Source organism: Xiphias gladius, chromosome 20, assembly GCF_016859285.1.
Source record: "Xiphias gladius isolate SHS-SW01 ecotype Sanya breed wild chromosome 20, ASM1685928v1, whole genome shotgun sequence".
NCBI lineage: Eukaryota > Metazoa > Chordata > Actinopteri > Istiophoriformes > Xiphiidae > Xiphias > Xiphias gladius.
The window spans coordinates 23,741,100-23,755,968 of NC_053419.1; the positions used below are offsets into that span (position 1 = coordinate 23,741,100).

General features: G+C 46.4%; 1 protein-coding gene across 1 annotated transcript in view; it reads right to left on the minus strand.

Moving 5' to 3' along the window:
• The window catches only part of LOC120806619 (unconventional myosin-XVIIIb-like), a 44,218-nt gene extending 31,875 nt beyond the window's left edge, over window positions 1–12,343 (minus strand). The window contains exons 1-13 of the mRNA XM_040157959.1: window positions 12,323–12,343; window positions 11,167–11,310; window positions 9,412–9,819; window positions 8,015–8,078; window positions 5,835–5,947; window positions 4,919–5,086; window positions 4,429–4,639; window positions 4,206–4,348; window positions 3,997–4,097; window positions 2,715–2,778; window positions 1,805–1,949; window positions 697–867; window positions 221–311 (exon numbers count right to left, since the gene is read on the minus strand). Of these exons, the coding sequence (XP_040013893.1) occupies window positions 221–311; window positions 697–867; window positions 1,805–1,949; window positions 2,715–2,778; window positions 3,997–4,097; window positions 4,206–4,348; window positions 4,429–4,639; window positions 4,919–5,086; window positions 5,835–5,947; window positions 8,015–8,078; window positions 9,412–9,819; window positions 11,167–11,310; window positions 12,323–12,328 (1,829 nt within the window). The 5' untranslated portion in view covers window positions 12,329–12,343. The remainder of the gene's footprint in view (window positions 1–220; window positions 312–696; window positions 868–1,804; window positions 1,950–2,714; window positions 2,779–3,996; window positions 4,098–4,205; window positions 4,349–4,428; window positions 4,640–4,918; window positions 5,087–5,834; window positions 5,948–8,014; window positions 8,079–9,411; window positions 9,820–11,166; window positions 11,311–12,322) is intronic.
• Between the last annotated feature and the right edge of the window lie 2,526 nt (window positions 12,344–14,869).

The window sequence follows — 14,869 nt, forward strand, 5'->3', positions numbered from 1 at the left end:
ACCAAACAAAGCCCGAAGGCATGAAGGCACCTGGCATGTATGACTGTTTCAATATGTTTCACGGTTGCTCGGTAACTTTGTCTTTCAGTGTAAATGCTAGACCGCATCATTTCAGGACCGAGTTCAACGAACGGTTCGACGTTTAGGGAAATCTGCGGATGCGCGTCTTTTTTCAAACGGGAACAATGTTTTCAAAATGAGCCGAGATGCATCCACGCACCTGTTGATGAGTGAGACTATGGCAGCGAAGAGTTCTTCGTAGAGTCCCGCAGCCATTCCATCAACACACTGGGCAGCCGTCAACCTGGGACCTGCAGAGACCAGAAACAAAGGAATGAAGACGTGGTCTAAGAAGGTTTTCTCACTCTTAATGAACATGAATGTGCGTGTGGTGGCGGTGGCCATCTTAACTGGCTGGTCTGGCTGTTCAACACCAGGGTGAAATTGCTAGATTGGCATGAAATGTGTTGCAGACGTTCATGGTCCCTTGCTGGTGAACCCTAATGACTAAGAGATCGTAGCTGTGGACCTTAAGAAGGACTGGATCGATCCTCAGTCTGGTCTACTCTGGTCCACCTCTGCTCTCTGAAGGACCCCCCTCAACCTCGGGCCTACCCTGGTTACCCCTGCTTTTGCCTCCCAAAGGCGACGCCTTTAGCGGGTGTTTGCTTGTGTGTGTGCGCGCGTGTCTCTCACCCTCCTCCGATTCGGCAGCGGGATTTCTCTCTCTGCTGCCTCCGGTGGCTCTCTGCAGCAGCTGTCGGAGGTGATGTTTGAACACAGCGGTGTGCAGCTCCTCTCCCTCACAACCCAGCACGCTGCTGGCCGCCTGAGCGCTGTCGAAGCTCACAAACTGTCTCCTGCCCACTGCGCAAAGGAAGCGCAAACACAGAAGCGACGTGATTGTGACAAAGGCTACCGAGGGAGGACACCGGTCACGGTGTGAGGGTCGGTTCAGCAACATTTTCAGGGAAAAGCGTGTCACTCCAGTGGTAAAAAAGCAACAGAATCCCCTCACGTCGTGACCGTTTTGGTGATTTTTCTTTACCACTGATGGCTGAGGCATTTTGGTGCGGAGCCCTCGGGACGTGTTGTGTAGGTCAGCAGTTTTTAAAGGATTTTAAAAAAGGTGACGCTGCGTGTTTCTGTGCACCAGTCAGGATTTAGCAAAACCTGTCTCAGAATTTGATGAGGCTTGTTAAGTACAGTTGGCTGTTTGCTTATTTTGCCAGACCTCAGCACAACCACACGCATCTGGTCAAGGAGATGAGATGAGTTTTGTGTGTGTGTGTGTGTTAAACTCTAAATAAATAATACAGAATTTTCCTGAGCTTTAACTTTGATTGTTGCTTTTTTAGTTATAAATATTTGACGTTATAGAGAAAAACTTATGATTTGATTCCAGGTTTTCAGAGCATTTAAAGGACACATGCAATCAAAAGGGAAAGAAATGTACCTGTGCACCTGCAAGATTCACAAGACAGGAAAAGAATCAGAAAGAGAGAATAGGAAGGAAATAACAATAACAACTATAATAACAATAATAATTGGGGGTTAGGGGGTTGGGGTTAGGATTAGGGGGTTGGGGTTGGGGGTGGGGGGGGGTTAGGGTTAGGATTAGGGGTGGAGGTTTGGTTTAGGGGGTTGGGGGTTGGGTTTAGAGGGTGGAGGTTAGGGTTAGGGGCTGGGGGTTGTGATGGCAAAGGTTAGACGCAATATCACAATGAATGTCCTCACCAGTATAGAAACACAAACACGTGTCTCGAGGGCTTACTACCACTGTGTGACGAGGAATCAGTTTTACCTTTACAGGCCCCGGCAACTCCCAGATGGTAGATGCCGGCCAGAACGTGCCATATCGCCTTCTGCTCGCCGGCGGAGAAGCCCAGCGTTTCCATGGCGGTCAGCAGCTTGGTGAAGGCGACGGACGCGCGTTGTTTCTCCTCAACCTGAGGACAGACAGACAGACAGACAGGGAGGGAGGAGGGACGGTCTGTCTTTGCTGTGTGTGGAAATCAGCCACTTGATAAGGAGGAAGAACAGCTGAGTCACAGCTCATCTCCCGTCTCTTCACTGCACGGATTTGCCTCTTCAAAACCCCTTTTGGCTCAATTTTCTATTTTTCTTCCCTCGGTACTTCACCCTGACACGAGCACTGTGTTGACAGGAACATCGCAAACACACACCGTGTTCCGGACATCTCACGTGTTGGCTTGTAATTCATGGCGATCAGGAAATGTTTTTTTTAATATTGCTGTGAACAGGGTTTAAAATACAGTCAGCTCAAGTGTATTCGCGAGTCAGAAGGTCTCAAGTTCTGAGCAAGTCCTGCCAGATCCACCGTCTTCCTACCCGGAGAAGTAAACTTTACCTTTCCTGTGATTTAGTGTTGCACCTTCATCAAGGTGGAGGACGTTCGTGGGATAGATTCAAGTTTTTCTCCCCTGATTTGATTTACTTCTGCCAGTCGTGTTGTGAGACTGCAAATGCGGGGATCACAGCTTCGACTCGTAATGATTTCCAGTCGTTCTCACCCACACTCCTCTTTTCTTAACTACAGGACGGTCACAGTTCCCGAAGGCCGGCGTCAGAATTTGCGACCTTCATTCCTCCGTGCTTCTAACGACCTGCGCCTGGAACCGCTACTTCCAAATCCTGCCCCCCACCCCCCGAACCCAAACACACACGTAACACTTCTGTTGCGCTGACTGTACCTTGGTGGGATTAACAATGCCAAACGAGTTGGATTCAGGGAACTGGTGCAGCTGCAGTTCTGTCCTAACGAAGAAATAACAACAGGAAAATATATATGTGAAACTGTGTTATCAAATCAGCATTGAGTTACACACGGAAGAGCGAGGTCATCAGTGGTGGAGAGAGTAAAAGTGCCAGTAAAACAATGTAGAAATCATCCCTTAGTGTAGAAGTAAAGAGTCCTGCATTCACAATCCTACTTAAGTAAATTTTCAGAAGTATCACGGTAAAGTATCACAGTAAAAGTACTTCCTGTAGTTCCAGTATCACAGTAAAAGTACTTCCTGTAGTTCCTGTATCACAGTAAAAGTACTTCATCTAGTTCCTGTATCACAGTAAAAGTACTTCCTGTAGTCCCAGTATCACAGTAAAAGTACTTCATCTAGTTCCTGTATTACAGTAAAAGTACTTCCTTAGTCAAAGTATCACAGTAAAAGTACTTCCTGTAGTCATGGTACCACAGTAAAAGTACTTCCTGTAGTTCTAGTATCACAGTAAAAGTACTTCCTGTAGTTCCAGTATGACAGTAAAAGTACTTCCTGTAGTTCCTGTAGTCACAGTAAAAGTACTTCCTGTAGTCACAGTAAAAGTACTTCCTGTAGTCACATTACCACAGTAAAAGTACTTCCTGTAGTTCTAGTATCACAGTAAAAGTACTTCCTGTAGCTCCACTATCACAGTAAAAGTACTTCACTGTGCAGGGACCCGTCTCCTGTGACTGGTCTCTGATTCTAATGGATCATTGATCCTGAGTCACGGAGGCTTTGGCAGCGTTTTACTGCTGGAGCTGCTTTTAGCTACGTGAGAGACAGGGACCAGAGTTTAGTCCACTGGTTCCCAACCTGGGGGCCGGGCCCCTCCAGGGGGTCACCAGATAAACCTGAGGGGTCATGAGATGATTCATGGGAAAGAAGAAAAAACAAACCTCTGGTACAAAAATGTATAATAATTTTTGGTCTTTTTAGAGTTTAGAGGAGAAATGTCTCTTGTGGAACTGAAAACAACTGATCAAAACTGTTGGCAACCACCTGTTTAATCTTAATGTCTCGTGTTTTATAAGCTGCTCATATGTCTTTTTAATGTAAAACCCGGAGCAACTGGTAACCAGTGCAATATATCCATCCTGCGTGTTGTGCAGTAGAAGTATAAAGCAAGACAAAGTGGATATACTGATGTAAAGCACCTCAAAAACTACTTAAGTCCAGTACGTGAGTGAATCTACTCTCCAGCACCGGAGGTTACCTCATCTCTGTGCTGAGTCCTGCCAGCATCTGAGAGAAGACCAGGAAGTTACTGTCTCCTGGGGTTTTCCGACACACTGTCCATTTGTCCAGCATCATGGTCTGAGGGAGAGGCAGCAGAGAGCGTGGAGGGTGAGAAGGTTGGAAAGGGACAGGAGGACACTGGGTAACTTTGACTCCGTGAAACGCGTTTGTGTGCGTGTTGCGTACCTGCAGGTGTCCGGCGGCGGCTTGTCCAGCGTGGTTAAAGTCCAGTGAGAAGACCGTGGCGAACCGAGATGAAGCGTCGCTGTGCTGGGAGCTCACGCAGCCAAAAGACCTCAGGATGGTGAACATGGCCTGCACGCGCTCCGCTAGTGAGAGAGAAAGAACATCAATAAACTGTCCGCGAGGCGCGGACGCGAAGCGCCATCCCTGCGGCCGCCGCGCTCACCGCTGATGTTCTCTCCGGTTGTTCCGGCTTGTTTGAGGAGAGCGTGCGTGAAGGCCTGGCACGCGGTGGTCTTCCCGGTCCCGCTGCGTCCCACCGCGCACACGCTGTGGTCTCTCCTGCTGCCCACCATGGACACATAGACCCGTTTGACCAAGGCAGCCAGAGCCGGAGGAGCATCCCACACCGACTCTCCTCGCCGAGACTTTGGGGTCTGACAGAAAAATAAGGGGAGGAAAGAGTGAATGAAAATGGTTTGGAGCTCAAACAGCGAGTTTCTTCATCCACTGGTTGATCAATAGAAAATTCATTGGGAACTATTTGGAGAAGAGTCATTTTTCAAGCAAAAATGCCAAAATATTTGCCTGCTCCAGCTGCTCCAGTCTGAGAAGCTGCTGCTCTTCCTTTTCTATCACTGTATCACTGATCAATCCCCAAAAACTAATCGGCAGGTCAATCATCTGCCTGTGAACCTGTGGTGGTTCGATCTCACCTTGCTGTGGGCCCGTAGCGGGGGCCAGAAGCTGACCAGGTTGGGTCCGGCGTGCGTGAGCGGCATGTCGGCTTTGGCGCGACTGGTCAGCGTGTGCAGAACCCCGCATTCATTCACCCTCTGCAGGTCGCTCAGATCTTCACACAGATCCAGCTCCGACGGGTTACACTGTGGAGGGAGGCATTGGATGCGTTAGAGGGGACGCTCGCGTATTCTACACCAAGGGGTTAGTTTACCTGGGATTGGGAAAACTGCTGAACCTTCGTAACCGGCCCTTGAAAACACGAATCCTGCGACAAACTGGGTGTGTGGAGTTGGATTTACCAGGCAGTGTCTAATGAAAAGATGCTCTGCTGGCTGCATTACGGGACATGTTGGATCCAGTTTTTTTAGAACTTCTAAAAGAAAGATTTTGGACTTAAGTGAAGGCTAAACGTAAAAATCCTCCACTTTGACTCCCAGACTTCTTTCTTCTTTTAAGGCGTTTATCAAGGGGTGAAAAAAGAAAAACTGGAATAAATCTGACAGCGATTTAATTTACAATCTCTGGCTTGATTGTCTAAATGTAAATTTATGTAAATTCTCCTTATTATATCATTTCTCTGACGTACGTTGTCTACCAACAGCAGAACATCTGGCAGCAGAATTCTGTTTCCATTTCAGCCAGTTTCCTCTTATTTCCTCCCTGTTTATATATTTAAACATTACAGACATCTTTTCGCTCACACTCAGCAAACAACTTTTACTCTAAAGCCGGTTCTTCTGTAGTATCATTCTCTGATACTGGATATCTCAACCTCTTCTGCTTCAGTTTTGACCTTTGTGTCCTCTGAGTCCCCCCCAGCTTTTTTGGAAGCGCAACATGAAGTTGGCGGAGACAGAAACGTGTCCAAATTGAAAAAAAGAACTGAGCTACCTTCTCGATTTCGTACTCGGTGACGTCATGCAGCGACCCATCCGCCTGCAGTCGGACCCTCACTCGGCCTTCTGGGAGTTCAGGTGTGCCTTCATCTGGCTTCAGCTGAGTGGCTGAAACGAGAGAACAATTATCAAACTCCCCCAACGACCAGAACGCCTGTTATTAACCCCGAGTGCTGGAAATGAGTCGCCCAGGGTCAAGTCAGGTCCACAGCGCACGGCTGTGTAAACACGTCTCTCCGGGCGAGCTTTAGTTTAGTCGTAATTCTCTGATCCCTGCGCATTAAAGAGCCGGGTCAGGGGTGTGGAGTCAGAGGGCCATGCGGGGGAATATGAAGGTCTAACGGGATTAGCGCACTGCGGCGCAGTAAGTGGCTGGATGGATGGATGGATGCGAGGTTGCTGGCTGGATAAAGCGAACAGATGGATGCGGAGCGGACCCAAGCAGCAGCAGCATCAGGAGAGACACAGGGACTCCGCCGTGACTTCTCTGTGACATGATACGAAGGTAACGTAACAGACTAGGACATTCCTGGAGATCGTGCGTGGATCAGTCCCCCGCTAATCCACGCACGCATCAAGGCCAAATCATTGAGACCATTTACACGTTCACACTAGTGTTGAAAGCTGAGCTGGAACAAGTAGTTGATTAATTAACTGGCTGACAGAAAGTCAATCAGCAACTATTTTGATAATCGATTAATTGTTTAAGGGGCCAAACATTTTCCTGCTTAACCTTCTCAGATTTAAAAATGTGCTTTTTTCCTGGTCTCTATGTTACAACTTATATGAATATTTGGGGGTTTTGGACTGTTGGTTGGGCGAAACAAGACACCTGATGGTATCAGCTTGGGCGGTAAAAAAACCGTGGCCGGCGCATTTAAACGGCCTTCAGATGTTATATCGGCAAAACAATTCATCGAGAAAATAATTGGCAGATTAATCAAGTGTGAAATTAAACACCTGTTGTGGGATTGACACGTCTTTTCTCCTTTGCTGAGACACCATTTTTAGGATACGTTTCAAAATGGATCTTTAAAATCTACGAATATGAAAACGTAGCTCCGCTTCTATCGTAGTGTAGAGGGGGAAAAGTGAGCTTTCAGAAAAGGTGCACAGACTCCACAGGTGCTCGGTGACCAGTCTGTCACCAGCGTGGCCAATTTACTTCAACTTCCCAGAGGAAGTTAATGACGGAGAGACAGAGTCGTTTGAACTGAGCTGAACTGAGTTGAGTTGCACCGTGGGAGAAGCCGCTGTGTCCACAAGTGATTCTCGCTAGTCTGGGCTCCAAAATTTTCTCCAAACAATTTCCTCAAAAGGACTTTCCTGCATGATGTAATGCCCTTGCAGCTCTAGTCCTTCATTTTGGCAGAAAGCTCTAAAAACTACAGTACCCATGAGCCTCAGCTGTCGCTGCCGCGGAGGGGAAGCCAGTCCGAGGTGTGGATCGGAGCGAGTGAACTCCAGACGCTTTGATGCTGAATTTGTGGACAAAGCGAAGCGTCATAGCAACTGAGCTCATCCAAAACTGACCCGGAATCTGAAAGTGAATTGACTGAGGCTGCAGAGTCTAAAACGACTTTTCTCCGGGCTGTAATCTTTAGCTCTTGTCCAGCCTTAGCAGAGCGTAACCCAGAATTTAAAGCTCTGCGGTTGGATCTTTCCTTCGAAATTGTACCTCGGGAGTCGTTCACAACTTCCCCTCCAAAGCTTTTATATCCACAGGCTCGTACCTTCTACTGTCTTCATCCAAGATTCAGATCTTTTCTATTGCGTCCTTTGTACTGATGATTCAACCGAGGGGGTTTCGTGCCGATCCCACCTGTAGAAGTGCTCCAACTGTGAGTCATGTAAAAACGAATGGGACTTTTTACCTCCAGGCACCGGGGCGCCCAAAATAACACCTCCCGCTTCACAGCTAACTCACCTGTGATCACTTGTTTAGAGTCACTGGGCCTCATTCATGAGATGTTTGTTGTGGTTGTATGAGAAAAATAAAAAAGCCCGGACAGATTTATCTGTGTTTCTCAATATGTAAAGAGAACTAACGTATCCGTGTGTAATCAACTGAAGCAAACATGTTAAATATGCTTTACAATGAGCTGTTAGTGAGCATGACTCGTGTGTGTGTGTGTGTGTGTGTGTGTGTAGGGTAGTGTCGTTTTCATATCTCACCCAGGGTGAAACCGTCCTTCTGGACATACCACACAGTTCCAGCTTCATACCACACGTCCCTCACCTGAGAGAGACAGGGACACAACAGAGGAGCAAAGACACTAGAGACTCCCCGCAGCATATTCATGGTCTGGAGGGAGCAGTAACTCCAGATACGCTGGAGAAATAATGAATAGATTTCATTCGTTATCATTAAAATAATGCTATTACAAATACATCGTTAAGCTCGACTCTCGCCAACACATGACACCTGACCAATCAGAGCCCCCCCTGCCGCCGCTCTGTCGGTTGGCTTGATTCGGACTGACTCCATGTGTCTACACTGAAGTTATCCCAGAACTAAAAACTTAAAAATGGAGCTTGTGACTCCACGTTAAAAGTCACTTCAAGACAGAATTAGAATTTAAAGGGTAAGTTCAGTGATATTCCATCATTTGCTTTTACTCAACAAATCCCATAAAAAGACCCGAACCAACAGTGAACGTCTCCTACTAACAACAACTGTCTGTGTGTCAGATCCTGATACGTCTGGAGGAGCTCCACCGTTGTCCAAAAAACACTAAAAACACATCGGTGAGTCACACTGTTGCTCTGGGTGACAGGTTCCTCCATCGCCACGAACACACACACTGCAGTTTTTTTCTGGCTCAGTCCCACACACACACACAAGCACACACACACACACACACACACAGAGCACCAAATGTGGATTCATCCGCCGCTGAAAATAGTCCCCCAACAAATGCTCTGTTCCCTCCTGCTTGTTTGGTGAAAAGCTACAGAGACCAGCTGTTTTAGACACAGCTGTGTGGGAGTATAGGAAGGGCCGGACATGGCTTGATCACATGCGATTCATCTGTCCAGTGTTGTGGTGGTGAAATCTGATGCTGACCTACAAACCCGCACCTAGGCCACAGTGAGGGAATCTGCGCTGTCAACCTTTAAATCCATCTTTATTCTTTCATGATCTTTTTGTTGTATTTGACTTTTGTGTGTTCTTTTTGCGTTAGCTACCCAGCATTGTCCAGTTTGTTCTGTTTCACGTCTTTCGACGATGAGGTCTTGTGTTGCTTTGAAGGTTTTTTCTTTTATTATTTTTTACTTTTCTTTTTATTGTTATTGTTTTTAAAGTGACTGTATGTAGAACTAGAAACCTGGACTCTTTGACAACCCCATGGGGGAAATAAACATCTGGGGAACACAACAACTGTCAAATTTTATTAAAGAACAAAAATGCGTGCCACCAGAACAACTGGAATGACGCCTTAACGCATCCTTCAAATGATAATTTAATGAATTTGTTTAGGATTGCTTTTAATTTATTCTCACTTAGTCACTGATTATAATCTAACTACACCTCAGACCTGCATTATGAACGGGGACAGTAACAGACGTACCTCTGTCCTGTTCTTCTCTGCTACAGCCGCGTCTGCTTGCCTTCCCTCTGGCTCCTGCCTCTCCTTCACCCCTTCCTCCTCCTTCTCCACCTGCTTCACCTCCTCTAGCCTCTCATTCTTCTGCTCGGCCTGTGGCGTCCTCCTGCTCTTCTTCTCTGACATCGTTTCCTGTTGCAGCCTGGGCGGCTCCGGTGTCACATCCTGTTTGGTTTGCTGTCTACAGCCGGGGTCGGGACTGTCTATGCGCCTCTGAGACGAGGACTTGCCGTCTGACTGGGCCGAGTTGCGTCCTTGCCTGCCGTTGCTGATCAGTTGCTCGGCCCGGAGGGACATCTCAGCCTCGAGGATCGGAGGGGTCTGATCTGGGACGAGGAACTGTTGCACGAGGTTGTCGCTCAGTTTGTTTGGCTGTGGGGGCAAAAACAAAGATCAATCCCACTCTCGCGTCTGCACAGTGAATGTGAAGTTACAACCGGCAGCTGCTTAGCTTAGCTTAGCATAAAGACTGGAAACAGAGGGAAGCAGCTCGCTCTGTCCAAAAGCAACAAAATTCCACCAACCAGCAGCTGCGTTCAGTAATTAACGTGTTATATCTTGATTAGTTAGAATGTGAGGAGCGTAAAAACGGAAGCTGTGGTTGGGGTTCCTGTAGGTTTCCGGGAGTCCCTGCAACCGGCCAACAAATAGGGGCAGGGGCCGGCTGCAGACCGCAGGTATGGGGACCTTCAGATCTGCGAGCCGACGGGAGGAGGGTCGGGTCGCCGTACGTGCGGTGGCGTCCATTCCTTTTGTGCAACGGATGTGTAACAGAAAACAGGCTTCTACTTTTATGGTTAATTCAAAGCCTTTTGGCTCAGAATGAGAGCCTGACAGTATCGTCTGTGTGAAATAACAATCTGCTATAACTGAAATAAAAATGCAAGAGAGACACACAAAGACTGAAATGTTCGGGTTTTGCTGGGAAGGTTTACAACTTTTATCTTCAGTCCTTTATAACGACTTTTGTAACTAACGTTGGCATTTCAACATTAAAAAGGTGCAGAAAATAAAGAGCAGGCACCAACTTAACGCTATCATTAAACATCGGTCGGCTAACGTGGAGATATTACATTATAGTCTGCTTCACATTTTTAAGGTATTTCAGCATAACATTTCTTTAACAGCTAATGCACTACAGTGCCCCTGACTATGTGAACGTTTTCAAATATGATTAAATAAAGAAACGAGATGTAATGTGGTGATGAAATGTAATTGGACTGCACTTATATATAGCGCTTTTCTAGTCTTATCGACCACTCAAAGCGCTTTACACTTCTGACACATTCACCCATTCACAAAGGGCTTTTCTATACATACACACACACACACACACACACACACACCAATGATACATCGGGGGCAGTATTGGGGTTCAGCATCTCGCCCAAGGTCACTTCGACATGTGGACCGGAAGAGCCGGGGATCGAACCAACGACCGACCCTCCGTTTAGTGGACGACCTGCTCTGCCTCCTAAACCAAAGCCGCCTACTGGTTAGTGGACTTTAGAGGTGCTGACAAGAGGGGTTTTGTTAACTCTGGACAGAGCCAGGCTAGCTGTTTCCCCCTGTTTGCAGTCTTTATGCTAAGCTACGCTAACTGTCTACCTTCTCGTCTTGGCAAGAAAGCAAATAAGCGTGTTTCCCAAAATGTCCAACTGTATCTTTAAGCAGCTTGGAGAGCTGATCTGAACCGAAAACCAATGAGAAACCACTCACTGTCTTGTCCTCTTTGACCTCCGGCTCTTTGTGTTTGGTCTCCTTCTCTGAATCTCTGACCAGCTGCTTGAGGAAGCCGCCCGGCAGCGCTGACAGAGGCGGCGGGGGGACGACCGCGGCCACCGGCTTGTTCTCCTCCTTTATCTGTGGTTTGATCGATGGATGGATGCAGGTAGAATTAGACGGAGAACGGCAAGTCATTGTGGGATCTGAATAAACAGTGCAGTGCATTCCAAACCGCATGCGGAGAATTTTACGGAATAAGGTCCAAACTGCATTGAAAACCTAAAAACAAAAAAAAACAAAAAAAAAAGCAAAAAACTAAAGACAATTAGCCTCGAATTTCACATTCACAATGACAAGACGGACGTGCGGATGCTAAGCAGCACGTTGACCATCTTAGCTTAGCATGTTAGCGTGCTGACATTTGCTGAGAGGCACGAAACACGGCGTACAGCTGAGGCTGATGGGAATGTCAGTATGGCAGGTATTTGGTCAGAAACCAGGGCACTGGACTAATTAATATTTTGACCTCGCTAGCGTGGCAAGGGACAACAAGAAGCGGTGTCCCTGCTGCTCCGGACTAACGACAGAACACGATGTCAACAGTTTTCATCGGGACTCGTTTGTACCGAAGAAACGCCGAAGCAGGGTCACTGTTTATGAAAGGAGACGTTGCTCTTGAATGTCTTTTTTTTTTTTTTTTTTTACAGTTGTGAGCACCACAACAGAAATGTCATTACGCTCTGGTGACAACCGACTCGAACCGGTTGCTGCTCTTCAGAGAAAGACTGCGGTCTTGGTTTAATCTTCAAAAAAGTGACATGAGACTCAAAGCACAACAAGTTCACTTCAGTAACATTTAACCACCATCTTCCACTGGTGCTTTTTTTTTGTCCAAGCCTAACCACAGACAGGACTGCAGCACCACCACGGCCGCCGCCTCCCCACGGCTTGAGTGTATTAAAAAATAAATACATAAATAAATAAATAAATGCAGCAGGAATGCACTTCTTTTACTTGAAAAAACACAGTCCAGGCACCAATCCAATTACCCTAAAATACATTTGACAAAATAAAGTAATGATTTATGAATGTGATCTCTAGGAGACTCGGTTGCAGAGACGGATGTCTCAAAACCTGGACATAAAACTACCTGCATGGCTCAATACCACCAGAGGTGAGGTAGGAGATATTGTATTCGGTCATTTGGGCGAACAGACTCCTCGCAGCACCGGGGAAGCGGCAGCACATGGTTCATAAGCGGAGACGCTGATCAAGACAAATTCATAACACCTTGGAGTGGATTCTGCACATTCACTGCATTTGCTTGTCAGGAAAAAGGCAGATCAAAACTGCGATTTGACCACGATAAACGACTTTTAAAAAATCACTGCTCTGCCAGAAACAGGGCAGGTCACCTTAGATGTTATCAATAGTTGTTATCTTCTAGAGTACAGGAAGCGGGAGTCAAGCCTCTCACCTCCAGACTGAGTGTCAAAACTCGGTCTTCAACTGTAATTGAGTCTAACTTTAAAAGTGCTCCAGTGTGTGTGTGTGTGTGTGTGTGTTCCCAGCTTTATGAGGGAACATGAGTCAGCGGCTATGAGGAGCATCATGAGGGAACTAGAAGTGCCAAGCCAGAGAGGTGGCCAGAGACCTGACATTTAACTAATAGGTATCACCTGCTGACACAATAGAGAATATCCTAAAGGTCAGCGGGACAGCTGCTTCGCATTCTTTGACGAAGCTACATCATGTCACCGTGAGAAAACTCTGAGAGGAACTGGCCGAGCAAAGCCTGGTTCCAACACTTTTGGTCGTACGAGGGTTACGCTGTTAACGTAGACATGGACTAAACTCAATTAATGGGTTTGTTTCAGCATCAGCCAATGCTAACTCGTCGTCAGTATCATTTTTACTCCTCACACAGGTCATAAAAGTCCAGTCCCGTCGCCGGATTTAGACCAGGATCCACACAAGTGTGCTTGAAAATGCTTTTATCAGGCTGCATACTGGATGACTAACCAGAGAGAATGTGCCAGCTACGGTAGCAGTTCTGTAAAATCGGCGCTGAAGTACGCCATGCCATGAACCCTGGCCGCTCTGTTCCAGACGCCCCACGGAGCAGGTTGTACTGAAAGGTTTTAATGCTGCAAAATGGGTCCAAAACCGTGTCGGAAGACGTGTTCAGATTCTTTACCTGAAGTGAGACAGCAACAACACAGTCTTTTCTCTTTCCCTGTCACACCACGTTTTAACATTTACCGTCATCCCATGGTTGTCACATTAGTTACGTAGTCGTGCTTTAAGTCCAAATAGCAATTCCACAGTGTAAAGCCGTCCCATTAAAACACTTTTACCTCTGTATTACATGAGAATTATCACTGAAATGCACTTTAGTTAGTCAAAGCGTTGATATTTAATAGGCAACGGTTTGCTAGCTTGTTCACATCAACGTTATAAGTTGATAATATCTCTAAGGTTGGGACGGCCATTTTCTGACCAACGGTCTAAAAGATTTTCAGATTCACTGACACACGAGACGAAGAAAAGCAGTAAATCCTCACATTTCCGACGCTAGAACAAGGGAATATTTTGTACTTTTGCTGGAATAATGACAAATAATTCATTATCAAAATAGTTGCCAAGCTTCTGTCAATCAACAAATCGACGAAATGACTGACTGTTGCAGGTCTAAATTTGTAGTTACCAGTTACTTCGATTGAGATTTTGCATTAAAGAAAACACATGATGAATTTGTAAAAGGCGAAACGATTCTCGATGATTGAATTAGTGGTTTCCAGCCTTTTCAGCTTATGACTCAGAGAAACTGTCTTTGGTTGTGTCTCCTCCTCATGTCTCAGATATCCCCTCAGTTGTTATCAGTTCCACCAAAGAGACACTTCCCCCCCTAAACTTCTCACACGCTTTCATTTAAATTGTTTTTTGAGACGCAAAATGTTAATGGGAAAAAACTTAATATAAACTTGTGTAACAGAATGTAGGTTTTCCCTCTTTCCCCTTCCCTTAATCATCTGGTGACCCCTCTGGAGGGGCCCCATCCCCAGGTTGGGAACCCGTGGACTAAACCATCTACCTGTATATGACATAGCTAGGAAAGCAGCTCCACCTGGAGCAGCTCCAGCAGTAGGACGCTGCCGAAGCCTCCGTGACTCAGGATCAGAGAGAATCAGAGATCAGTCAAAGGAGACGGGTCACTCTTACTTTTTACACTTGAGGTACATTCTGCTCGTAATACTTTAACGTAAGTAGGATTTTTCATGCAGGACTTTTACTTGTAATGAGGTATTTTTATAGTGTCGCAGTGGTACTTTTACTTAAGTAAAGGATCCGAGTACTTCTTCCACCACTGTTGATAATTTTAGCTGTCAAATAAATGTAGTGGAGTGAGAGAATAATATTCCCCTGGGAAGTAGTGCATTCAAATTTGTACCAAGTTGCTTTCCATCACAGTTCCGAGGGGAGGACTTATTGATTGTACAAAAGTATTAAGCGTCAACACGAACGGCAGCTTCTACCAGCTTCTACCAGCTTCTACCAGCTTCGAACCACAAATATCAGTGACGGTACGAGGCTTTAAAAAGCTCAAACCGGTACCACTAAACATGCAGCATGACTAACACGCCAATCCCAGCAGGCAGACATGCCACGGTGACATGCCGCGATGATTCAGGGTTAG